We start from the raw sequence: 25045 nt of genomic DNA, 5'->3' as shown, positions 1-25045 counted from the left end.
CACTGTACTGTATGTATTGATAAGAATCTGCATGTCAGTGGGTCTGTGCTGTTGAAAGTCGTGTTGTTCCAGGGTCATACGTATTTAGTTCTTGTGGAATGTTGTCAGTCTGTCCTGTGGTCCAGGGATGTAGCCATGGACCTAACGGTGCTGTTGTTCTTGTGCTGTGATCCTCTGGTTCCCGTGTCACCAAACCCTTCCCACTTTTCTCACTTGGACTGCTCTCATAGGCCTTAAAAATGTTTCATTGTAGATTACCACCCCTTTTGTAGGAAACCTTTTCTGCTATTGTCCCTTCCCTTTACCATTCCACCCTAAAGTGGCTGTCCTTCCTCTTTGGTGTCACGGCCAGGACCGAATTACGGTCAGTTCTTATTATTCATAGCAGTTGTGTTCCATTAAGTTTCTACAAACCCTGACTTAGCAAATTCAATCATTGCTCCTAGGGGAAATACAGGGTTAGTTTCCTATGAGCCTCTGGTTACGTTTTCATCAGTCATTCAATAGGTATCCTTGTTTTATGTGTGTTTATGTTTAAAAGCACCGTATTAATATGTATTGTTGATTCATTAGCAGTGAACCTCATGGCAAAAGCTTGGGAACTCAAGCCTGGACAAAGCTTATCTAACACAAATATTTTCTTTCATAAGACACATTATAACCTTCAAGCACTTAAGAATACTAGAAAGTAATTTGACACTAAGTGTGAGTGCCATTTTAAAGAGCGAAATTATCAACAAAAAGCCCAATGTGGCACTATCTAGACCACAAAAATGACATGTTTTTCACAGTATGAGAGCTAAAACAAGAAGTCTGGAAATGCGTTGATTCGTAACTGAAATTTTCATCCCTCTGTGCATGTCCGTGAATGACCATAGAAGTGCTAAGGAGTGTTGACTTTGAAGTTACAAATAAAATTTAGCAAGTAGGAGAATTCACAAATACGGAATCTGCAAATAATGAGAATCTACTATACATTATAGACTAAGCATTGATATAGGGATTAGCACACAGGAGACAGAAAAGAATATATATGTGTTTCCTCAAAGAATTTAATATTTAAAATTTCTTAAAAAATTTATTTAAGTTTATTTTGGGAGAGAGAAAGCAAGTGGGGGAGGGTCAGAGAGAGAGGGAGACAGAATCCCAAGCCTACTCCATACTTTCAGCATAGAGCCCAATGTCGGGTTCAAACTCAGTAACCATGAGATCATGACCTGAGCTGAGATCAACAGTCAGATGCTCAATTGACTGAGCCACCCAGGCGCCCCTTATAGTTGAAATTTCAAGAAAAGCATTGAAGTAGTCAACCTGGGCAGAATTAGGATCTGGGTGGATTCCTTGCCTCCATTTAAAAATACAGAATGGTTTTTGCATAGAACTCTCTGTAGGAGGAGACTGTCTCCTCTGTGCCCAAGACTCTCAAAGCCCCTGAGCTAGACATTCGCTGGGTACCTTGTATTAATCATTCTCATAAACTTACTTCACCATGCTCTAATGGCTTGTTTCTTGCCTTCCACAGACTGAGATGATCTGATCTGCAAGTCGGAGACTGTGTTTTGTCTTCACCATTATATACACCAAATCTGGCAGATAGCAGGTGCTCGGTGAATATTTGTCAAAAGGCTGATCTTGGACCTGGGCACTTGAGCTGAAAAGCGGCAGCTCAGTCTGCTAGCTTCTGGTTCTAGTGCTCAACCCCTTGTGTGCAATTCTGAAACCCAGAAAATTTTGAAAGCACAAGTATCTTCAGGGCAGTTGGCAGCAAAACCTGACTGACCTGAACTCACCTAACATGAAGCTATTTATAATCTTTCCTTATTCCACTTGGAGAGACTAGCTGTACATTTTGCTGCAGAAAAATATTAGCATATTTGATTACAGGTTGTTGCTGGGGGTGTTCGGTCATAGATGGTATAGTAGTACATATCCAGGATTACCTTTCGGAAATGCAAAACAAACAAATGGAAATTCCTACAGGTCCAAGGGTTTCAGATAAGGCACTGTTGACCTGTAGTAGAATTTAGAGATTTTCTGTAGAAATTTTATTGGAGGAAATTGACAATTTATTTAGAAACAGATTAGCCAGAGGCATAAATGGTTATCTCTGGCTGATGAGAGTAGAATTGAGTGATGTAATCTGTGGCATAACTCCTGAGGGGACAGCAGGTAATATAAAGTAAAGCCCTAGGGTTAGTCTGAAGAGTGCTAAATAGTTCTTTTTTGTGAAGAGGTAGCTTAAATAAAGAAAGGGAAGGGAAGGAGTGGATTCCTCTAGAGACTTTATCATCAGTATAAGAAATATTTACTTTGAGTGTTAATCTGCACATGAGTGGAGTTTATTAGAAAACGAACTCCCTTGGGGCACCTGGGTGGCTTAGTGGATTAAGCAACTGACTCCGTCTCAGGTCATGATCTCATGGTTCGAGAGTTCGAGCCCCACGTCAGGCTCTGTGCTGACAACTTGGAGCCTGGAGCCTGCTTCAGATTCTGTGTCTCCCCGGCTCTCTTCCCCTCCCCATCTTGTGCTCTCTCTCTCCAAAATAAATGAACATGAAAAAAAATTAAAAAGGGGCAGCGGGGTGGCTCAGTCGGTTAAGTGTCCGACTTCAGCTCAGGTCATGATCTCATGGCTCATGAATTCAAGCCCCACGTTGGGCTCTGAGCTGATAGCTCATAGCCTGGAGCCTGCTTCGGATTCTGTGTCTCCTCCTCTCTCTGCCCCTCCCCTGCTCACACTGTCTTTGTCTCTCTCTCAAAAATAAACATTAAAAAATTAAAAACAAAAAAGAAATCTCTTGAATTTCAGAATTGATTTGAAAAGTCTGACCATAGGTGCACCTGGCTGGCTCAGTTGAGCATCCAACTTCAGCTCAAGTCATGATCTCTCAGTTCGTGGGTTCAAGCCCTGCATAAGCTTTGCTGCTGTCAGCACAGAGCCCGCTTTGGATCATCTGTCCTCTTCTCTCTGCCCCTCCCCCACTTGCACACCTGCACTCTCTCTCTTTCTCTGACAAAACTAAATATTAAAAAAAAAAAAGGATAAGAAAAGTCTGATTATAATATCCAGTTCTGTTATTTCACAGAGAAATGTGTTGGTGAACATCCTCATGTGGCAAAAAAAATAAATGTCAGCATTGAGGCAAAAACCCCTCAGCGAAAAAAATGTGTCCTTGTTCAGTTCCCTAATCATCATCATAATAAATGAAGCATCTCAAAACTTGGTCTTGTTGTTTTCCGCCCCCCCCCCCCCCGACCCGCAGGTGGGAAGTTTTTTTCTTGTTGCTGTATAAATTTTAATTGGGATTGCTCATACAGAACGTAGTCTTCTAAATCTTTAATGCCCATTAAAAAAAAAAACTATTGTATGAAAGTAAGCTTTATTCTGTAATACACAAATTAGATAAAATCTCTCACTTCAAGTAAAATATTCATACAACTGGTATAAAGACTTTTGGTGGCTCATCTTTAGGTTTTTGATAGATAGGATGCCGTTTTAGAGGCTTAGAAGCAGTACCAGAAGGAAAATTAATAGAAATTATTATTTTATATTTCAGAAAGTACTAGGGTTGGTCTGTAGATCAAATGTCCAGGGGACTAGGGGGCGAATACCTTTAAAAATATCATTTGAAATGCCCCCACAGACAGGTTTTCACCTACACCAGGGGAATAACCTCCATCGCGGTGAGCTGTGTACTTTGCAAAGAACAACTTTCTGTGTCTAGTACACACATTGAAAGAGATGACTAATGGGTCTTTCTCTAGGCACATTTTGAGATTCTCTTTGTATTTGGTAGAACATGCCATGCCTTTTAAAAAGAAATTTGCAGTGAGGAGTGTGGTATTAGAGGTCCTGCCCAGTTTGCCAGAGGAAACCGGAGCCAGCTCCATGATCCTGTCCCCTCAAATGGACACATTCCTCCTCTCCAACACCCCATCCCCTTTTCCAGAGCAGATTGTCCAAAGCCTGTGACTTCTTTTCCAGGACTCGTGTTTCTTATTGTGATGGTTGTTTTAAGCTAATTTTTGTCGAAGTGCGCACAGATGATAAGTAGACTAAGAATTAATTCTGGTGTGGTGTAGTGCCACCCAAATCAGGAATTGTGCCTGAGAGGTTTCCCAGAAGCCCCTTAGTGCACTGTCATTCCTCAGCCCCCACCCTGTAACCACTGTCCTGACTTCTCTCACCATCTCTTGGTTTTGCCCATTTTCGAACATTGTACAAGTGAAATAATACAATCCGTACTCTTGTGTATGTGTGGCTTCATTCCTTCAGTGTTATTTTTGTGAATGTTCCAACCCAACACCAATCTTAAAGGTCTCTTTGGGGCACTTAAAAAAAGAAAATCTGGCACAACGAGAGCATTAAATCTGAAGAAGGTGCACAGCCAGTAGCGTAGTAATGTAGCTGTGTGGGGAGTGCGAAGTAGGGAGACCAGGGAGTCCAAGTGCTGACTAGATTATAGGTGGCATATTTTCCGAGCACTCTCCTCTTCGCCTTGGCTGACCAGTTCTAAGACGTGCCAGCAGGACCCCTTCCCTTCCAGGGTGGTCTTCCGGGTGCAACAAGGAACAGACGTGGTGGATCTCCATTTAGGAGGGGGCCGAATGCTGCAGCTCTAGGTCCGGCTTCCCCACAGAGGGAGACAGGTCAACCAGCTGCCCTTGTTAATTTTTTTTTTTTTTCAACGTTTATTTATTTTTGGGACAGAGAGAGACAGAGCATGAACGGGGGAGGGGCAGAGAGAGAGGGAGACACAGAATTGGAAACAGGCTCCAGGCTCTGAGCCATCAGCCCAGAGCCTGACGCGGGGCTCGAACTCACAGACCGCGAGATCGTGACCTGGCTGAAGTCGGACGCTTAACCGACTGCGCCACCCAGGCGCCCCCAGCTGCCCTTGTTATACCAGTGAACTGTACGGTTGGGCACGGCACGGAGTGATTTGTGTAAGAGCAGAGGAAGGTATGGCGGGCCGGCCCCGGAGGTGGCCACTTAGCACTGTCACTGCCCCTTGTGAGGAGCTGTCTGTCCCAGAACTGTGTCCTGACATGTCGTTCCCGTTTTCTCACTAGGAAAGCAAAGGTTCCAAACTTCCCTTAGAGAGCGTATTAACCATGGTTCACAGTGAGTGGCGAGAGGCAAAGCTTATGTGATACGTCAGACAATTAGTAATTCTGGAAAAGCCAAACCAGCGAGCAGTGTACCACTGTCATTCGTTTCGTAGGAGAGGATTGTCATTAAGAAACCATAGAATGGCTCAGGATTATGTGCTTCGTGCCATTGCAATGTGTGTTTCAGAAGACGTTCCACTGTGTATCATACCAGTGAGTGGATGAATATTTCGAATTTTCAAAGTTTTTGACGCCTGTCCTAATCTGGAGAGCTGCAGGCGTCAGCCTGTGCATGTGGTAAACATACCAGCACGTAAGTATTTTCCCGTCTTAGTATTGTGAAAGCAACATAGCGCACTGACTTTATATTTTGTAACCAAGGAAAATTTTAGCATTTAGAGCAAGCGCTCAAAGAAATAAACACATTAAATCACTTAACCCGCTTTTTCAGAGGATGCCAGGAAATTTGGAAGCAGCCATTTTCATTCTGCTTTCAAGAGGGAAGGTGGAGACAAAAAGACATATTTGAAAAATTCAGCCAGAACTTCCACTTGTGTAGACCTCAAAACTGCCCTGTTCCACCAAGTTCCTAATAGGAGGTCTGCGTATGAGAAGTTGGAGGGCGAAGGGCAGGGTATACCGGCTGGTGGTCCATGGCACCACAAATGGGTGTCAGGGGAATGAGAACATTGGCCCCTCACCTTCAGGATGGCAAGTAGGGTGCAGGCCCAGTACCATGCCAGGCAAATACCACTTTCTTTGTGTTCCAGGACATAAAATAGGTCTGGAAGCACTGCTTTTATAAGACTGAGGTGGTATTTTAGCTGATATTGAATGAGTAAGACCCAGCATGGGAAGACTTAGGGGAAGAATGTTCCAGATGGGGCGGTGTGACAAGTGCAGGGGCCTTGAGGCACAATGCAGCATTAGTGTGTCCTCAGGATGGAGAGAGGGTGGTGAATGGCGCACAGCAACTTGGACACGTAGGGCAGGTGACCTCGTTGAGAGGCAGGCAGGCAGCACCCAGGGGCCAGATCCCTGGGACTTTGTCCTCAGTGGGGAGTTTGGATATTATCCTATTTTGGGGAAGCTGTTGCAGGTTTTTACACAGGGAAACATCATGATGATAGCACAGAACTGTAGAACCAAGGTGTTGAGATTCAGACGGGAATCGAAACAGACCGTTCCATTCTCTGCATTTTATCAGTGAAGGCAACTTTTCTGTGCCCTGCTGCTGTTGATATTTTTCGTGGTTCCACTCTGTCATCTGTCAAACCAGGAACTTGTATGAGCTTCTTTCTAATTTGTGTTCAGCTCTAAAAATCTTGATCTTTATATACCCCTCTTTGTTAGTTCCCGAGGACCAGTGTAACAGATGACCACGGACGGCATGACTTACAACAACAGAAAGTTAGTCTCTGAAAGTTCTGAAGGCCAGAAGTCCAACATCAAGGTGTCCTCCACAGGGCTGGTTCCTTCTGGAGGGTTGAGGGGAAAATCTGTTCCATGCCTCTTTCTTCCTTCTGGTGGTAGTGAACAAGCCTTGACATACCCTGACTTGTACATACGTCGCTCCAGTCTCTGTCACTGTTGTCACATGGCCTTCTCTGCATCTCTTTATCTTCACATGGTATTATTATCAGGGCAGCAATCCCTTTGGAGTCATTGGGTTGAGGGCCTGCCCTAACCCAGTGTGACACCCTCTTGACTTGATTATATCTGGAAAGATCCTGTTTCCAACTGAGATCATATTGACAGGTTCTGGGGGTTTAGGACTTCCAACATACCTTTGTGGGGGACACATTTCCACCTATAACACCTTTCTTCTGACACCACCTTCATAGTAATGCCTTCTCCATCTTTTTGATTGACCTCCACTTGGTTTAATGGAATCCAAGCAGCCATTTCATCTGAACATTTAAGAAGAGGTCAAAATACTGTGCCTCTGTTATTAAACAGCACCATCTGCCCTTTTCGCATAGATGAAATGTAGAAATATTGTCAAAATGGTTCAAGTCTGAAATATCCAAAATGTCGTGCTTCGTGGAATCATTTTGAGAAGAAAATGTATCTGTCTCAGGCTGGAACCCATAATCCTCATTTCCCCATATCCTTTTCTGTCCAACAAAAGTGGGTTTTTTGTTGTTGTTGTTTGTTTTGTTTTTGTGTATTTTTTACTTAACCAGCTATTTTATTTCACTCAAATGACTAATTTTTTTTCTTTGCAGAAATTATTTAAAGCATTTGTGTGTGTGTGTGTGTGTGTGTGTGTGTGTGTGTGTGTGTGTGTGTAAAACAACATGGCATTAATTAAAGGTAAGAAAACAAAAGCAACAGAATGAAAAGGAAGGCAGGAGGAGCTCTGGGTACATTCCATTACCCCAGGCGGGTCACAGATTTGACTTCCCTAACAGCTAGCAGGGAAAGGGAGCCCTCTGAGTTTGACAGTTCCAAGAGTTTCATGGGGCCGGTTTTGAAATTGACCCTGAACACCCAGTTTTGGAGGATTACAGTTGAGCACATTTCAGCAAAAGCATTTCTGCTGAGATGTGGGGGAGTAGAGGGAAATGTGGCAAATTTATGGGACTCACATTTCTATCTCTGCTAATCTGATTCGGTCTGACATAAATAAATGCAAAATAGTTTCAAGGAGGAGTTGAGTCCACTTCTTTTGAACAGTTCTTTATGAACTTTGTATCTTTCTTAATCTGTTTATCACCTTCACCCTTCCACTTCTTAGATGGATATCAGTGATGAGGCGAATGATAGCCTTTCTAGATCTCTGGATTTGGATAAACCTTCATCCTTCATTTACCTACCTGAGGCATAGTCTTCAGTATGTGGGATTACTATAGCAATTTATTTATTTATTTTTTTACCTCAAGTCTAAAAATGTGTGTGTGTGTGTGTGCAGCTGCGTATGTATGTCATGCAGGGGGTCCTTATTTCTGAATATTCATTATTTGAGTTTCTGACTTCCAGAGTTAAAGAGAAGTGATGATAGTCAAAACACAGAAATATTCCCTAATGACCAAATCACTTAATAAATTTAGTCCCACTGTAGCATATCATTTCCTTTCTAGCTTCCTCCCCACCCATCCAGCCAGGCTTTTTGTCATTTGACCTCTTGCTGATTGTTGGTAGTGTTTGGTACAAATAAATTGCACATTGTGTGAAAGATCAAGGACTTCACAAAGGCAGTGAAAGTGATTAAAGGAGCTGTGCTTGAGCCACACAACCACGGACACTGATGCTTTGAAGTGTGGGATTAGCTAAGTGCAGGAGGGGGCCCCTGGGTGGCTCAGTCAGGTAAGTGTACCAACTTCAGTTCAGGTCACAATCTCATGGTTCATGACTTCAAGCCTCGCATTGGGCTCTGTGCTGACAGCTCAGAGCCTGGAGCCTGCTTCAGATTCTGTGTCTCCCTCTCTCTCTGCCCCACCACCACTTTGCTCTGTCTCTCTCTCAAAAATAAATAAACATTAAAAAATAATAATAATAGTTACTTGCAGAAGCAAACTCTACAATAATAATGGCATTAGTGACAAATCTTTAAATACCAAAGGAATCATTTGAGTGTCACATGATTGAAAGACCCTTGAGAAAATGGATGATGCTTCGATGGTTATCTGTTCTCTGATTCGCCCTAGAAGACTGACCTAAAGTGATGAATATCATATAGTGCCATAATATAATTTTGTTAGAACAGATGTAAATACAGTTAATATCTGGTTCATTCTTTGTTCATTTAGAGAAATGGTACATAGTCATAGTTTTAACTTACATGTTAAATGATTAAACATTTTATGAACTTGTTTGTGTAGTTTGTAATTTTGTTTGAAGGTGAAATCTTAACTTTTTAACAATTACTATTTACTATTAAATTTTGGCTTTTTATGTTGCTTTACCTTGAGTGACCTTTTTTGGTTTTAATTTATCTTCCATTAATGAGCATCTCCACTGTCTGTTTCAGCTCTAAGGAGCACAGTATGTTGGAGAGTGTCCCCTCAGAATTCCCAGAACCTGAGAATGTGACTTTATCTGGAAATTGGGTTGCTGCATATGTAATTGATTGTTAAGATGAGGTCATGCCGGGGCACCTGGGTGGCGCAGTCGCTTAAGCGTCCGACTTCAGCCAGGTCACGATCTCGCAGTCCGTGAGTTCGAGCCCCGCGTCGGGCTCTGGGCTGATGGCTCAGAGCCTGGAGCCTGTTTCCGATTCTGTGTCTCCCTCTCTCTCTGCCCCTCCCCTGTTCATGCTCTGTCTCTCTCTGTCCCAAAAAAAATAAATAAACGTTGAAAAAAAAAAAAAAAAGATGAGGTCATGCTGGAGTAGGGTGGTCCCTTAAGCCAGTATGACTGATATCCTTGTAAGGAGAGGAGAAGAGCCAGAGACACTGCCATAGGGAAGACAGCTTGTGAAGAAACAGACACACGCAGAGAGTGCCGTGTGATGACAGAGACCGAATTTGGAATGATGGGTCTATAGGCCAAGGAACGCCCAGGATTATCAGCAACATGAGAAGTGAAGAGCGAGGCATGGGACCAGTTCTCCCTCAGCCTCAGAAGGGACCAGCTCTGTCAACACCTAGATTGAGGACTTGTAGCCTCTAGAACTGTAAAAGAAGGAATCTCTGTTGTTTTAGCCACCAGTTTGTGGTAGTTTGTTATGGCAGCGCTAGGAAGCCAGTGCAGGGAGTTTTCAGGAAATTATTCAGTGGCTCTGTAGACTACATGTTAATATGCATAGCCCAAGCCCACAGTGGTGGTACGTGAAGTCAGAAATAGGGTGAAAACTGATTTCACTGGCCCAAACTCAATATGGGTTAAATAACTTGTAGTATTTTCTGTATTAAATTAGTAGCTTCTTATTTAAAGAGATCATTTCTGTTAATGATGGAGCTGGAGGCGGTTTTCAGTAGTATGGTATGATGGCACATAATTGTGTGATCATCTGTGCATCAACTGGTGTGTGTTTTTCAAGTCGAGACAAAAGACTGTCATTAGCAACTTCTACTTAAAGCTAATGTACTATCTTTTTTATCAGGCTACATCACTGTGTTTCGGGCAGGGGATTTTGAAGTTTGGAACTGGTACTTTTCAATAGGGAGGAGCTATGATCATATGCCATTATTATCAGCGTACCCTTTAAAAAGATAGTTGATGTACTGTTTGTTCCCACACAGAGCCTGGCGTGTATGTGTCCTTTGAAATTAAAAGGCCAAGTCATTGTGTCCTGTCGTCCCGTATGAAATGTTTGTTGCATTGCCTCACTGGCGTCCTGTCTTACGTTATCAGTTGCTGGCTCTAGTGTCAGTATGTCACGCCTGACAGGTTAGTGGCTTTTGGCAGAGGAAATGAAACCTAGTCAGTTACTACGAGATTTATAGTAGATCAGCTATTGCAGGAAGTGGTGAAAAGCTGATTGATAGTTGGAAACAAAACTCTACAACAAGAAACAGGATGTATGCTTTCTATTTATACATCATTTTCCCTTCACTTTAGAGCCCTTTTTGGACTTTGTTTTGGCTATTTCATAAGGCCTTGGATCCCTCCCCCCCTTCTTTTAACTCATTCACCAAAATATAAAATAATTGAGGAAGTTGTGTATTAGCCTAGCGATGGTCAAGGCGTGTACTTCCAGCTGTTGCTATTAGTCACTGATCATAGTTGTATTTGCTACAACTTGTCAGAGAGCATTTTTAATGAAAAAAAAATCCTCCAAATAGGAGATTATTTCACATATACAAACAGAATGAAAGCTTTTTAAAAAGCTACGTGGTAGGATTACATTTCCAAAAACTGTCTAAGGAAAACCTATTTTGAGTATAGTTGTGTTAAAATATGACATTACCATTATCCAGTTGTCATGGCTCTTAAATAATGAATCTCTTCATTCCTTAATAAATACATTCTTAACAAGTAGGCGCTCTTCATTTCAATATAAAATGTGTACCGTAAATACAACTAGTAACTCCGTATATTCATTGCTTGGATCAGAATGTACCTGGTTTTTGTAAGCATTCTGGTTAACTAATAATGTCACTCGGCAAAGCTTTCTGACATGAACTAGCTGGTCTGTTTTGACTGTGACGGTGAAAAACCACTAACTACATTAAATGAGGTGCTCTCTGAAATGGAAAGCGCCGTTGCAGAGTTAGGTTCTAGAATATAAGAGTGGCAGATTTAGAACCAACTCTAATTTTACCCGTGGTTGTAAGAACAAAAAGGCTACTCTTTCTTGGCTTAATTTTTTTTCTCTAAACAGATAGTTTCTTTTATTGTAAACAGTGATTGCTAAGTTATCTGCATAAAATAATTTAATAGAAACAAACCCAACTTTAATTCTTTGGACTGTTGGGTCACATTCTCCGTCAATGATGTTTTGAAATTTCTAATTCCTTTTTATTCTCGCATTCTTTAAGTGGAGAATTCAGAATGCTTCCTCTATAAACTTAAGGTTTCTCTCAGAACTTTAGTATTAATTTAGGAAAGTAGCCAGCTTGAGGTAGTAAAAGTGGGATTAATAAGAAACAGAGATGGGTCAGCACTGTGAAGAAGCAAAAATGAACATAGGATTCATTTTTTACATATTTTATATAAATGGGTCACTTTAAATGAATGCAGTACTTAAAGTGAGAAACTGAAGGGTAAAAATTCACATCACCTGGTAACAGGCACAAGTCCTGTTGGGGGTCATATGGCTCATCTGGGCCACTTTCCTGCCTCTTAGAGTAGATCCTTTATAGTCTCACAGTGTGTGGGGTTACACTGTGTCTGAAAAGAGCCAGGATTAGGGGTGAGGGGCTTTGAAATTCCAAATTTGTTCTGTTACACATGACACAGATAGTGGACAATAACAAAGATCCAGATGGTTTCAACCTGAGAGTTCACCATATCCTCACAAATAATTCAGATGTTTTGCTTCCATTTTAAACCTCTGTAGTTAAGGCTTAGTTAGATGTATACTTCGTTTAAGACTGCTAAGCTAAAGAGATCACTGTTCGCAGCCTTCTTTGCCTATGCCTGTCAGAACTTGCTCATTTGGAAGATGTTGAATTGAGCTCCACCTGGGGAGAAGGGAAGAATGTGGTCATAGGACGGGAGACTTTTCAGAGCCTGCATAATTGTGGGAGGCCCGGTAGTGGAGGAGGAAGCCCACTAGAGCTCTGCAGCATGGTTTTCCAGTCTTGACTGCCCCTTTCAGCTGGGGAAACTGCAGCAGGTCTCTTAACCCTCTAGGCTTCTGTTTTGTCATCGGTAATGTGGACAAAAATGCAACTGACCCATGAAGTTGTCACTTGGAACGAGTGTCAGGGTGTGTGTGGAACATTGTCTTTCATATACTGTCGATAGTATTTGTCATGGCTAATCAGAGTGTGAAATGTATGGTCACTGAAGGAAGAACTTTGATTTTAAAATCTTTTTTTTTTTTTTTTTTTAATGTCTATCCTTGAGAGAGAATGTGTGAGCAGGAAAAGGGCAGAGAGGGGGAAAGAGGATCCAAAGCCAGCCCTGCACTCTGGGGATCAAACCCATGAACTGTGAGATCGTGACTTAAGCTGAAATCAAGAGCCAGACACTCAATCGACTGAGCCACCCAAGTGCCCCTGTTATTTTTTTAAAAGTTGATTGATTGATTCATTGATTGAGCGAGTAAGATAGAAGCAGAGAGAGGTAGGGAGAGAGAATCCCAAGCACGTTCCAGGCTGTCAGCATGGAGCCCAATGCGGGGTTGAACTCATGAACTGTGAGGTTATGACCTGAGCCAAAGTTGGATGCTCACCGACTGAGCCACCCGGGCACCCCCAAATTTTATTTCTAATATTATAATTTAGTAAGAGGCATTGTCTTCTTTCCTAGATTCCTTGCTCTTTACCTCTCACAGGTGCACATCACTACCCAGAGAGGGCCCACTTCAGTGAGAAAGATGGCCGTGAACTAGCTTCTAGGCTGACGGGGCCTTGGGGCAAAGATATTGCAAACTGGTCCACTAATTCAGACCAAATTCTTTACTACTGGCAGTCAGGGTTTCAGCATATATGGTCTGTGGATGTCATCTACAACTGTCTTGGACATGGATGTAAATTACATCGCGACCATGTTATTCCATAACTGTGCTTTTAGAGATGTCTTAAAGTGATGAGAGTTCATCCAGAGTTTGTAGACCATTGGTGAATCATAAGCTGACTTCAGCTGATCCCATCCTAATTTTCTTCTTTACCCTACCCACCGTTCTTTTTCTAAGCTCTGGGAATCCCAGCACTGAAACTCAGGGGTTTCCTCACATAAGAGGAAGTTGCCCTCAGTGATGGCTGTTGCCCTTGGCCATTCACTTAGCAGTACCTCAGCACGCACCCTGGGACACTGCAGTGGGGCTTCTGGGACCTGACTGTGCTCATGGAGGGCAGCCGGGGCACAGAGCATCCCTGCACAAAGTCGTTATTACACTAAATATTCTGAGATCAAAGGGTCTCAGATAGACCTGGGCACTTAGGTGAAAAACACCACCTTTGTTCACTAGTTCCCATTGCCCCACCAGTCACTTCTGCTCCAGTGAAACAAAGCCCCATTTTCTTGATATTATGGGATGGACTACACTTTTACAAGTGAATTTATCTTGTGAACTCACCGTCATCCAGTTTGTCTCAAAGCCACTAAATGTTTTGTACACTCATTTCAGCTTCAGAGTTAGAGAAACGTAGAAGCCAAGGTCAGCGTGCTGATCATTTTCACTTGCTCACTGCCGCCCTTTTCAGTTGTCACTTCAGATTTTCCTCTAGGGAGGAGTAAAGCCATGAGTTTTGGACACCTGCAGTATGCTTTTTTTGCTTCTTTCAAAACAAAGGAAAAGTACGAATGCCTCTAAGTTTAATAAAAAAAAGTTTAGTATAATGTAATGTTACAAATTGAAAATTATCCTCTGAAATAACATGGCATGATTTTCTGATAAAAATATAAAGGGGGTGCCTGGGTGGCTCAGTCAGTTGCACATCGACTTGGGCTCAGGTCATGATCTCACAGTTCATGAGTTTGAACGCCATATCTCTCCACTGTCAGCACAGAGCCTGCTTCAGATCCTCTGTCCCCCTTCTTTCTGCCCCTTCCCCGCCTATGTGCGCTTTCTAAAAATTAATAAACATTAAAAAAAAAAGTAAAAAGCACATCACGCTGCTCTCTATAGTATTGCTTTTTTCTCTTTTGTATACTTAAAATTTTTGAATAGGTGTTACGCTTGCAGAGTTTAAAAGTAAACAATTGCAGTGAAAAGCCTCCCTCTTGTCATCCTCCTCTACCTTTCCAGTCCCCACCAGACCCCCCCACATAAGCTAGTGTTTTCTGCAGCTTTCCAGAGTTTATTGATAAGTATACAAGCAAACAGAAGGGTGTTTTTATTTCTTTCCCCTTGTTTAACATAAAAGGTAGCCTCCATATAACGGCGTGCCATTTGTTGTTGCTGTTACACAGTGTAACCTGGGTTAGCCCATAGAGCGCTTTGTTCCGTACACAGCCATAGACTCTTCCTTTGCATGGATATTCCATAAGGTAGTTAACCAGTCCTGCGGTCGCGGGCACTTGGTTATTTACCATTTTGGGGTATTGAAAACAATGTCAGTGAATACCCTGGGCCTCTGTCCTGTAGCATGTGCGTTTAATTTCCAGATGTGGTATTGCTCGGCCAAGGGTGTGTACATTTTCAAGTTGGAAAGTTATCGCCACCTTTTCCACAGGGGCTGTACCTGTTTAATTTGTCGCCAGCAGTGTGGGGAGGGGTCTTTCCCCCAAGCCTCTCTTGTCGTGTTATCCCGTTTGGATGTTTGCCATTGTGATAAATGAGAAATGTATCTCACTGTGACTTTAGTTTGGGTCTCTTATTTGACTGGAGTTGAACATCTTTTCATACGTTTAAGAGGCGTTTATATCTCCTTTTGTGAGAATTGTTGCTTATGTCTTTTGTCCATTTTTCTGATGAATTGTTATGTCCATTTTTAAGAACCGTGTTAGGGGAATTAGGCCTTGCTTTGTGACATGAGTTGCTAGTATTTTTCTTAATTTTGTATTAGCCTATTGACTTTGTTTATGATGTTTTGTTTTTTGGTTTTTGTCCTATAGGTTTTTTTAAATTGAATTTATCAGTCTTTTGTGGCTTCTGGATTTTAAGTCATAGATAGAAAGGGCTTCCTCATCCTAGGGTTATAAAGGGAATCTCCTGCATTTCCTTGTAATACCTCACCACTTCATTTTCTTTTACGTTTCTTTGATCTGTTTTGGGATTTATCTTGGTGTGTCACGTGAAGTATGGACCCATCTTTATTTTCTTACTTCTTTAAGCTATATAAAGAAGCTGTTTCGTTCTCAGGCCAATTAATGAATTGTCCTAATATTTCTTCTTCAAATGGCTTTCAAGGTCCAATAAGTTGGCAGCTCTTGCAGAAACCTTAAAGGAAGTGTCCCTGACAAAGGCCCAGCTGGGATTAGAACTGGAAGAACTGGAGGCCGCAGCACTTCTTGTCCAGGAGGAAGACACTGCATCAAGAGCAGGCCGTCCTGTTTCCAGGCAGCAGACACCTGCCTGCCCTCCTGAGGCAGGGGACACGGAGGAGTCAGACAGCACCACCTCACATGAGACCGAAGGCTCGGACTCCGAACAAGGGGAGCTCTCAGGTGGTGAGTCTGAGACAGTGCGTTCCTGGCAGGGTCCCTTTCTCAAGGAACGCGGCGACCTGCTAATTGATGACGGGGTGTGCAGAAACTCAGCCGTCGAGAGATGTGGTGGTAGTCCGAGAAAGCCACCCACCTCCCCCCGGGCTCCTGGAGGCTCTGGGCCGCTGATAGAGGAGCTTGGAGAGCAGCTGAACTCGAGAGTTCAAGTGTCCGGACCTGAGGACTCCGCGGCTGCAAGCCACAGCAGCGTGCAGGGCAGAGGCGACTGGCAGACACCAAGTGATTGACTCTGCGTGGTTTTCCTCACTGCTGAGAATTATGGCGGGTTTGGTTTCCTTTACGGAACGAGAATCCACTTCCACTTGGTCCTTTTTCTTAGTGTATGCAACACTTTTCCACGGAGCTTATGTTGATACCTGTTGGTTTCCTTGTCACAACCTTAAAAATAACGTTTTCAAGTATTTTCACCAAAGTATAATTAATATTGAAGATGAAATAACAGTTCTGGCAAAATCTCTAAAAGGTAGAGCCCATGAGTATATTTTTCTTAAAGATTTTATTTTTAAGTAAGCTCTATAACCAACGTGGGGCTTGAACTCCCAACCCTGAGATCAAGTGTTGCACGCTCTACTTGCTCAGACACTGTGCATTAAGTATGCATCTCCTAGGATTTAATATAAATGGAATCGTGTAATATGTACTCTTCTTTAAATTAGGCTCATTTCACTCACTGTAATTGTTTTCAGATTCATCAATGTAGCCTGTATTAAGAGGGCTTTTTTGGTTTTTGTTGTTTCCCCGTATCGGAGTAGTAGTTCATTGGATAGATTTTTCCATTCACCTACTGATGGACGTTTGGGTTGTTTCCAGCTTTCGGCTGTTCCAAATAAAGCTGTTATGAACATTTGTGTGCTAGTCTTTGTGCGGACATATGCTTGCATTTCTCTTAGGTAAATATCCAGTAGTGGGATGGCTGAGCCGTATGGTAGGTGGATGTGTAACAGTTCGAGAAACTGCCAAACTGTGTCCCAACATGGCTGTCCCAGTTCACGTTTCCACCAGTTCCAGGTCTTTTGCATTCTTGTCATCACCGGGTATGATCTGGCTTTAACATTTTTACCGTTTTATTAGGTGTGAGATGGTATCTCCCTGTGCTTTTAACTTGCATTTTTTAAGGCTTCTATTGCTGTGCGTCTTTTCATATGCTTATTTGTCATCCACAAATCCTTGGTGAAGTGTCTTTTCAAATCTCTTGCCTTTTTTTTTCTTTTCAAAGCTGGGTTGCTTGTTTTCTTATTTTTGAGCTTTGAGAGTTCTTTATAAATTCTGGATACAAGTCCTCATTATGAGTCATCTTTGCATGCCTTGTAATCTTCGACTGAGTGCCAAACGTTATAAAGTTTACCTGGCTGAATATGTATGTATTCTTACGTTCTGTGGCTTTGTTTGGGGATGCAGTTAAGTTACTTGGAAATAGTGTGATCTTTGTGGGTCTTGCTCATGTCATTTGTTAGGCAGGTCTGGAACAGTGTTCAGCCTAGGACAAACTATTTCCTGGTACTAAGGAAAGATTTTCCCATTGCCCTGTGAATTACAAATTTTCCAGTCTAGCGGGTGGAAATAGGCCCCTGTATGCGTGCTGAGCACGGTTCCCTCTAATACTTTCAGATGCTGCCTTCCCACGATTCCACACTCTTAGCAGTAGGTACTCGCATGAATATCAGAGGGGCCCCTCTCCAGGTATCTGGGCTTCTCTGCGGCTCTCTCCTCTCTGGTACTCTGTCCTGCAAATGCTAGCTGCCTCAGTGCCCCCTCACCCTCAGCTCTGTCTCCTGAACTCCAGGGTCCCCTGGGGACTGCCTACATTGTCCCTCCCTGTGCATCCTGGACAGTGTCTCAGGTCAGGTGATGATGCGGCTCACTGTATTCGTTTCCCGTCCCTCAGGATCACAGGCTTTCATTGCCTGCCGTCCAGTGTCTTGAAAACCATGGTTACGTGTATTATCCTGTTTTTCTTTTTTGGTTATGTTGGGTGGGAGAGTAAATCTGGTCTTTATTACTCCATCTTGATTGGAAGCGTAAGTCTCCATTCATATTTTAAATGTGAATTTTCCCACTTGAGGGTAAGCTCCCAGGGAGCAGGTTCTCTGCTGTGTCTGGTTACCACTGAATCATCAGTGCCCGTATTCTCAGCGCTCCATAAATATTGGCTGGATGAATGAATAAATGAAATAAACCAATTTGCTCTAGGGAGGAAATGAAATGAAATCTGATATGTATTAATCTCAGCATTTTTATTTCAAGAAAGGGTATGCTCCCTTTTACTCTGGGTTTATATAGGTTGTGAGTATTTGTATTTCCAATATAAATTTCAGTTTGTATTAACAGGATAGTTGGGGTGACTTTGCCATTCGACACGCATGTTAACTCCTGAACACTATAACAGCTTTGTCAGAATGTGTTCAAGACTTTTTTCAGGCTCCCTGGAGAGCTTCAAAATGCCTATGACCATTGAAAACGCATTTCTTCTCAGTGGCACATTACCTGAAGCCAGTTTGAAGATGCATTATCTGTTACTCCCCTCATTTACTTCTACTAATGTCAAGTTGAGCAGATCCACTCTTGTCAAAAAGTTTAAAGCCATGGAAGTTCTTCCTTCTATCAACTCTGCCCTTAACTTAGGAATCTGCACAGGATCTACTTCTGTGTGAGACTCACCATGGGTGGAAAAGCCTGTTAGCCCCCCCAAAAGAATGAGCAAACATGATCCATCCTAGAAATCCTCAGAACAGAGGAGCTCATTAAACAACTCTCATGAGTATCAAAGACCACATGAGTGGGTGCCTTAATTGTCGACTCCAAATCTGTAGTGTTTCTTTCACCTGCCCTCTCTTTGTTCACAGAGGGTTAAAGCTTTGTTATATCACATTACCCTGTCTTTGTTTAAGATGAGTTAAGAACACTACACCATGTCTGTAACCCAAAACAAGTCCAAAGGTGCTGCCTCTTATTTCATTTTTTTAAACTAGACAACCTGCCAAGCAACTCTAGGGATCTCCTGTAACCGTAGGAGTTTCCCAAGAACCCTGGGTGATGGGAGAAAAAAAATATGTTGGGGAAAGAACAGAAGGGGACCTCAGTGACAGTCACGGGTCAGCAGAAGAACTAAGGCTTTGGGGTTGATGAGACAAGGAAGTGAGTTCCAGAGCTAGAGCTCAGGTGTTGACCAGCCCCCAAGGGGGTACCCCAACCTCTGAACCTCCTTTTTCCTTTTGAAAATGGGGATAGAACTTTTTTCTTGCTTATCTTAAAGGGTGATGAGACTGTATGTTCAAAACACTTTTATGAACTGGAAAGTATCAAACCAACATCAGGGTTGGTTATTATTCTCGGACTTCCCAGAGCTGAACAGGGCTCTCTGTTCAGCTACCTGACAACAGGTCACTGGGGGAGCCGGCACTGTGAAAATGAGTCAGCCCTGCTAATCACTTCAGAGGCATGCCAGTGGTAAAAGTCTACACAGTTCAGCAGATTAGATAGAAATATTAATTATGTCAATGAATCACGGCACTGCCTCATCTTCTGGGTTCGCATTATCATTGACCTATTTTTCTATGTTCTGTCTCTCCTCTGCCATTATCCTTGAAGAATAATCCGAGGCCTTGCTGTGGGCATGATGGGTTTTAGGTGCCAGTAACTATGCTGATATCATCTTTCACTGGCACAGGATTAATTTACAAATGAGACAGGGCTGCTCCCTACCACTTTCTGAGTTAGCTGAACAGCTGCGGGGCGGTTTTCACACCTGCTAGTGGAAAATCCACTTTGGTTGTATGGATCAAATTCTATTACGAAGAACTGGGGGAAGGAGAGAGAGGGTTAAGTTTTCTTTGTTGTGAGACTTCATAAAAAACTTTTTATATCAGAGGGGCTCCTAGATATCTATTTTTTTATTGAAATTTTTGTAATGTTTAATTTTTGAGAGAGAGACACAGAGCATGAGTGAGGGAGGGGCAAAGAGAGAGGGAGACACTGAATCTGAACCAGGCTCCAGGCTCTGAGCTGTCAGCACAGACCCTGATGCGGGGCTCGAACCCACAAATCGCGAGATCGTGACCTGAGCTGAAGTGGGAAGCTTAACCGACTGAGCTACCCAGGCGCCCCCTGGATATGTATTTTAATACAAAGATTTTTATTATTTTACATCTTGTAACTAAAAATTGACCCATGTAGTCAATGGTGACAAAAAAAAAAAATAGGAGTTAAAGACCATAGAGGGATAAAACCTTACTCAGATGTATACTGAATCTTCATAATGTATATAAAATATTTGAAGATGCAAAAGTCCCCTCGTATAGACTGATCCATCATGAAATGACATTGCATGTCAGGTACATTGAAGTTAAACTTCATAAACAAATCTCTGTATCTGTTTGGTCAGGCATCTCCATTAAAGTGAATCAAACTCTACAAATGTTTCCTTAACATCATTCCATCTAAATCCCCGACGGAGTTTTTGTTTGTGATCTGTTCCCTTTCCCGGCCGTTTTCTGAGCGTGTTATATATAGTTTCAATCCATACCAAATGAAGGAAGCATTGATTAGACTTGATTTAAGGCAGCAAGTGATAAATGCAGCTGGAAATTGATTCATGCCTCTCAAGTGACTGGGGCACAGCCATCCACAGTTGACACAACTCTTGTGTCAAGGCTGGAGAAAACAAACAGGGAAACACATGTCAGACAGATAAATGACTCCGCTGTTTTGAGCTCTCCGTGGAGGCCATTTGTTTCCTAGATAAGGAAGACTGCTCTCCAAAGTCATGAAAAGATAAGCTAGAGGAAAAGGATGAATGTGGAGCTGGATGCCTAAGCCCTTGGGGAAAAACGAACAGAAAGGATTCACCTCTGGGAAGTCTTGCCACAAGGCTGTACTCGGTGGTACTCTGCCTTTCTCCAGGGGCTCTGCAGGCAGCGATTTTACTGTGCAAGCCTCCTCTGTCCAGCTAGGCCCGCGTGCTGGAGGCTGTGTCTCCGGGATTTTAAGGGATGGCAGTGGTATGCCCTTGTCTTGTAAGTTCTTTCCAGGGAGACCTTTCCCACCTTCTCTCCTTGGGCTGAGCATTCAGGGGAAGAAGCAGCAGGAACGGCCGAGTGACTTGAGAGCCCAGCTCACGGGCCTCCAGCCTGAAGTTCCAGCAGTTTGACGACGGGCCCAGGACCCCTCTGAACACAGTAGCCCTCTTGCAACCGAGTGCCTCGCATTGAGCTTCTTCTACAGTATGTAGTAAATATTTACTGTATTTATGCTTTGTGTTTTCCCACCTTGGCATGTTTGCTCATGCATCGCTTTCTCTTCTCCCTGTCAGTTTGCATAGCTTGACATCTCATAGCCTTCAAGGCCCCATTCAAATGCTGCCGCCTCCAGGAGGTCACCCTTCATTCTTCTTGGTTGGAAATTATTTCCCTCCTCTGAACTGCCACTCAGTCAGGGCCAGGTCCTGCCAGAAGAGCCTTGGATCCAGGGAAAGCTAAAGGGATCAGCTTGGGGAAGTGGGATTCCTGCGAGGCTGCGCCCCAGAGCAGTGGGTTCCAGGTTCTTATATTCAGACTTCTATAAAATTAAAATTAGGAAAAACAAACCACGGTAGCATGTAGAGGGCTGCTGATGTAGAGCTGCCAACATTTTATTTTGCATATTCATTTGGCCCATGAACAACACAGAGGTCAGATGTGCTGACCCCTCATGCGGTTGAAAATCCACATAGAACTTTTGACTCCCCCAGACTTAACTATTAGCCTACTGTTGTTCACCAGAAGCCTTACCAATAACGTAGTTAGCTAACACATATTTTCTGTTACATGTATTATCTAATGTATTCTTACGATAAAGTAAGCTAGAGAAAATGTTAAGAAAGTCATAAGGAAGAGAAAATGGATTTATAATACTGTATTAAGTGAAAAAAATCTGTGTGTATGAGTGGAACTCTGCCTTTCAAACCCGTGTTGTTCATGGATCAACCATACAGTATGCTTGCCCAGCCAGTGCTCCGCTGAAATCATCCTTTCGTGAAAGCAGGTTACCATCAAAAAAGTAAAAGGACATTCCAAAATAAAAGTCTGTCCTCTAAATTGAACATATTTAGCTTCAAGAAAAACTTCTCCCTGAGAACCAGAGTTACTGTTTTGGTGTCTCTATTTCCAGTGTTTTTTCTTACTGTGTATACTTATACAAATATATACTCACATTAAAAAAGAATTAGAATCATGCACTATATAAATTTTGTATCTTTTTTTAAAAAAAAAAACTTTTTAAATGTTTATTTCTGAGAGAGAGAGAGCAGGGGAGGGGCAGGGAGAAAGGGAGACAAAGAATCCAAAGCAGGCTCCAGGCTCTGAGCCGTCAGCACAGAGCCCGATGCGGGGCTCGAACTCACGGACCGCGAGATCATGACCTGAGCCAAAGTCCAACGCTTAACTGACTGAGTCACCCAGGCACCCCAGTATCCCTTCTTTTCTCTTAACATCAGGTCATGAGTATTTCCCCAGGTCACTGAACAGCCTCCCCAAATAGGACTTTTCCTAGCTGCATCAATAGGTCTTACTGCAATGGAAGAAATTCCTCTCCAATGTAAATAGAATTAATCAGAATTTTCCTGTGGTGCAGTGTATTTGCCAAGCATGGATGTCTAGCTGACGTAGGTTGCCTCCTCAGCAGCTCTTCCTCAGCTGTGGTACAGCAGCAGCCTAGTGTACTTTAAAGACAGTACACCTTTGGGGCACCTGGGTGGCTCAGTGGGTTAAAGTGTCTGACTTCAGCTCAGGTCATGATCTCGAGGTCCCTGAGTTCGAGACCTGTGTCCAGCTCTGTGCTGACAGCTCAGAGCCTGGAGCCTGCTTCGGATTCTGTGTCTCCCTCTCTCTGCCCCTCCCCCACTTGTGCTCTGTCTTACTCTGTCTCTCAAAAATAAATAAACATTAAAAATAAAATTAAAGACAGTACACCTTTGAATTAGAGAGGAGACTAGACTTTACTAACCGCTGTCACATGTTGAGTCACTGCCTTGTGCCAAAGTCTGTGTGAGGCTTCTCTTGTTTTAAGCATGTCAAGCAGGACCTGTCTACACTTCAGTTCTGTACCCACAGACCCACCACTGGAGGAGGCTCTGCTCTTAGCTGACTGGATTGAAGTTGAACTTGACCCAAGGACAGGCCGGGCCTTCTGTGGACCTGGAAAACTTGACTGAAGTGCCTTTGGCAGCACACTTGAACCATCAGAAATTTTTAAGAAATACTGATACCCAGCCTCCACTGTATACAGAATCTCTTTGTTGTGTAATGAGGCAAGAGCCGGGACAATCAGATTTGTGTTCTCAGAAATTTGCAGGGGGAAGTGCAGAGCAGATCAGGCCATTGGCAGTAATTGCTGAGGGTGAGAGATTCATTGAGTCACGAAGTGGGTCTGGAGTCAGTCCTGCAGACTCCAGAAGGAGAAGTATGAATTAGAAGAATGTGTGTAGTGGAGAAAATACCAAGGAGAGGGTTATGGTCATGGCAAAGAGAGTGGCTGGGCACCCAAGGCTGCAGACACGTGCGGTTAAGTCACATTACTCTGTAACATGAAGATTCAAACATTTCTGCCCTGAGGTCCCAGAGCAGCCTAGAATCCCTGTGCCACCCTTTTCTCGTCTCAGTTCCATTAGACTTGACCCTGTGACTGTTCTTACTTGTGGAGTTCGGATGGCATCCATTTCCCATATTGCTGATCAGACTGGAATCCTTTCTTATAAAACAGGAAAATTGACCAAACTGCTTCCAACAATAATGAGCGTTTATTAGTTCATGAAAGAAGTCCAGCAACAGAATGGATTTCAAGAGACACTTAACCCAGCTGCCCAACCATGTGACCAGAGCCCTGTTTCTTGGAGTTTTCTCTGCTGTACCATCCTCAAATGGTTGATTTCATCCCAATTTAGATATGTCTCATGTCCCAAGGTGGCTGCCAGGATTCCCTAGAGCTACCTACTTCTTGTTAACGTCCACGAGAAAAGTGATTAGCTGTGTTCCAGCATCCCCAGCAATTGTCCTCGTTTTCAGTCTAATTAGATCGGTTTAGGTAAATTCAGAATCATTCACAGTTGGCCAATAAAGTGGAATGTGCTGGGTGGTTTTGTCTCAGTCATGTGGCCACCCATGGTGCTGGGGTTAGCCATGGCCGTGCACTACTGAGCTCGCTCTACAAGGTGAGAGAGCTCATCCTGAAGAGGATGCAGTGTTCACTTGGAGGCCGCACTCTCCCCAGACTGCTCCTAGCCACCGACAGCCACAGCCAGGTGCTAGAACTGGGCCATTCCTGCCTCATGTGGGACCCTTCCCACAGGCTCTTTGCTCTAGGCTCTCTGCTGTCCTTCTAGACTTTCTGAGGTTGCATGGCTGGTGGTGTGGAGTCTCCCTCCCTCCACAAATGCCAGTCCTCGCTGCCCTGGGCCTTCCTCTTCTACTCCTTTCCTCCCCTCGTCCTTCAGTGAGTTTGCACTTGCAGTCCTTTCTTGGCTTCCCATTCCCAGAAGACCCACCTGATACACCCTGATTATTCAAACTACCCTGAACGAGTCTCTGATTTTCACAAAGGAGATCAGTTCAAACATACTTTACCCCACAAGTGCCTGAGAGGTGGAGGTTATTCCCACAAAACAAGAAGAGGAGACCGAGGCCCAGTAACTTGCCAGTCACCCATGTAGCCAAAAGGCAGCGCAGGGTGCAAACCCCATCTTCCCCTTGGAGGCCCGGCTCTTCCCCTCATTAGGTGCAGCCCTGTGTAGAGCCTGGTGAAGTGGCCTGAGTTCACCTGGCTCCTCTGAGGCGGGGCGGGTGAATTCCAGCGCGTGTCTGCTCTAGTGGGCTTTTCTGGAAGCATTCACCCCGGGGGACGGGGGCGGGGAAGTCAGGGACTAGGGCTGTGCTGCGGTTGTGTGAGCTGAAACCGTCGCTGTCTCTCCTACCGGGCCAGCGGCGGGTCCCACTGCCACCGTGTAGAGCTTGGACACTTGACAGGTGACACGTCCACAGGACTGGCAGCCTTTGCACAGAAATCAGCCCGGCGCGGTGTTTAACAAGGAAGAGCAAAGGCACACGCTGCTCGAGCGGGCCGGCAGAGCCACGGCGCGGCGGCAGCAGGCGGCCCCCCCCACCCGGAGGCGATCGCCGTGCCCCTGCTCCCCCGGGGCCAGGCGTGGGTGGGAGCGCCGCGCGTTTCGGCGCGCTGCAGA

The 25045-nt window shown here is 43.7% G+C and overlaps 1 protein-coding gene across 1 annotated transcript in view; it reads left to right on the top strand.

Moving 5' to 3' along the window:
• SHQ1 (SHQ1, H/ACA ribonucleoprotein assembly factor) overlaps positions 1-16683 on the top strand; it is a 101958-nt gene extending 85275 nt beyond the window's left edge. Inside the window, exon 11 of the mRNA XM_045493562.1 lies at positions 15521-16683. Within this exon, the coding sequence (XP_045349518.1) occupies positions 15521-16064 (544 nt within the window). The 3' untranslated portion in view covers positions 16065-16683. The remainder of the gene's footprint in view (positions 1-15520) is intronic.
• Positions 16684-25045: the final 8362 nt, after the last annotated feature.

This window comes from Leopardus geoffroyi, chromosome A2 (assembly GCF_018350155.1).
Source record: "Leopardus geoffroyi isolate Oge1 chromosome A2, O.geoffroyi_Oge1_pat1.0, whole genome shotgun sequence".
In the NCBI taxonomy this organism is placed as follows: Eukaryota; Metazoa; Chordata; class Mammalia; order Carnivora; family Felidae; genus Leopardus; species Leopardus geoffroyi.
The sequence above is the reverse complement of the archived record's forward strand: the minus strand, read 5'-3'. Positions and strand labels throughout refer to the sequence as shown.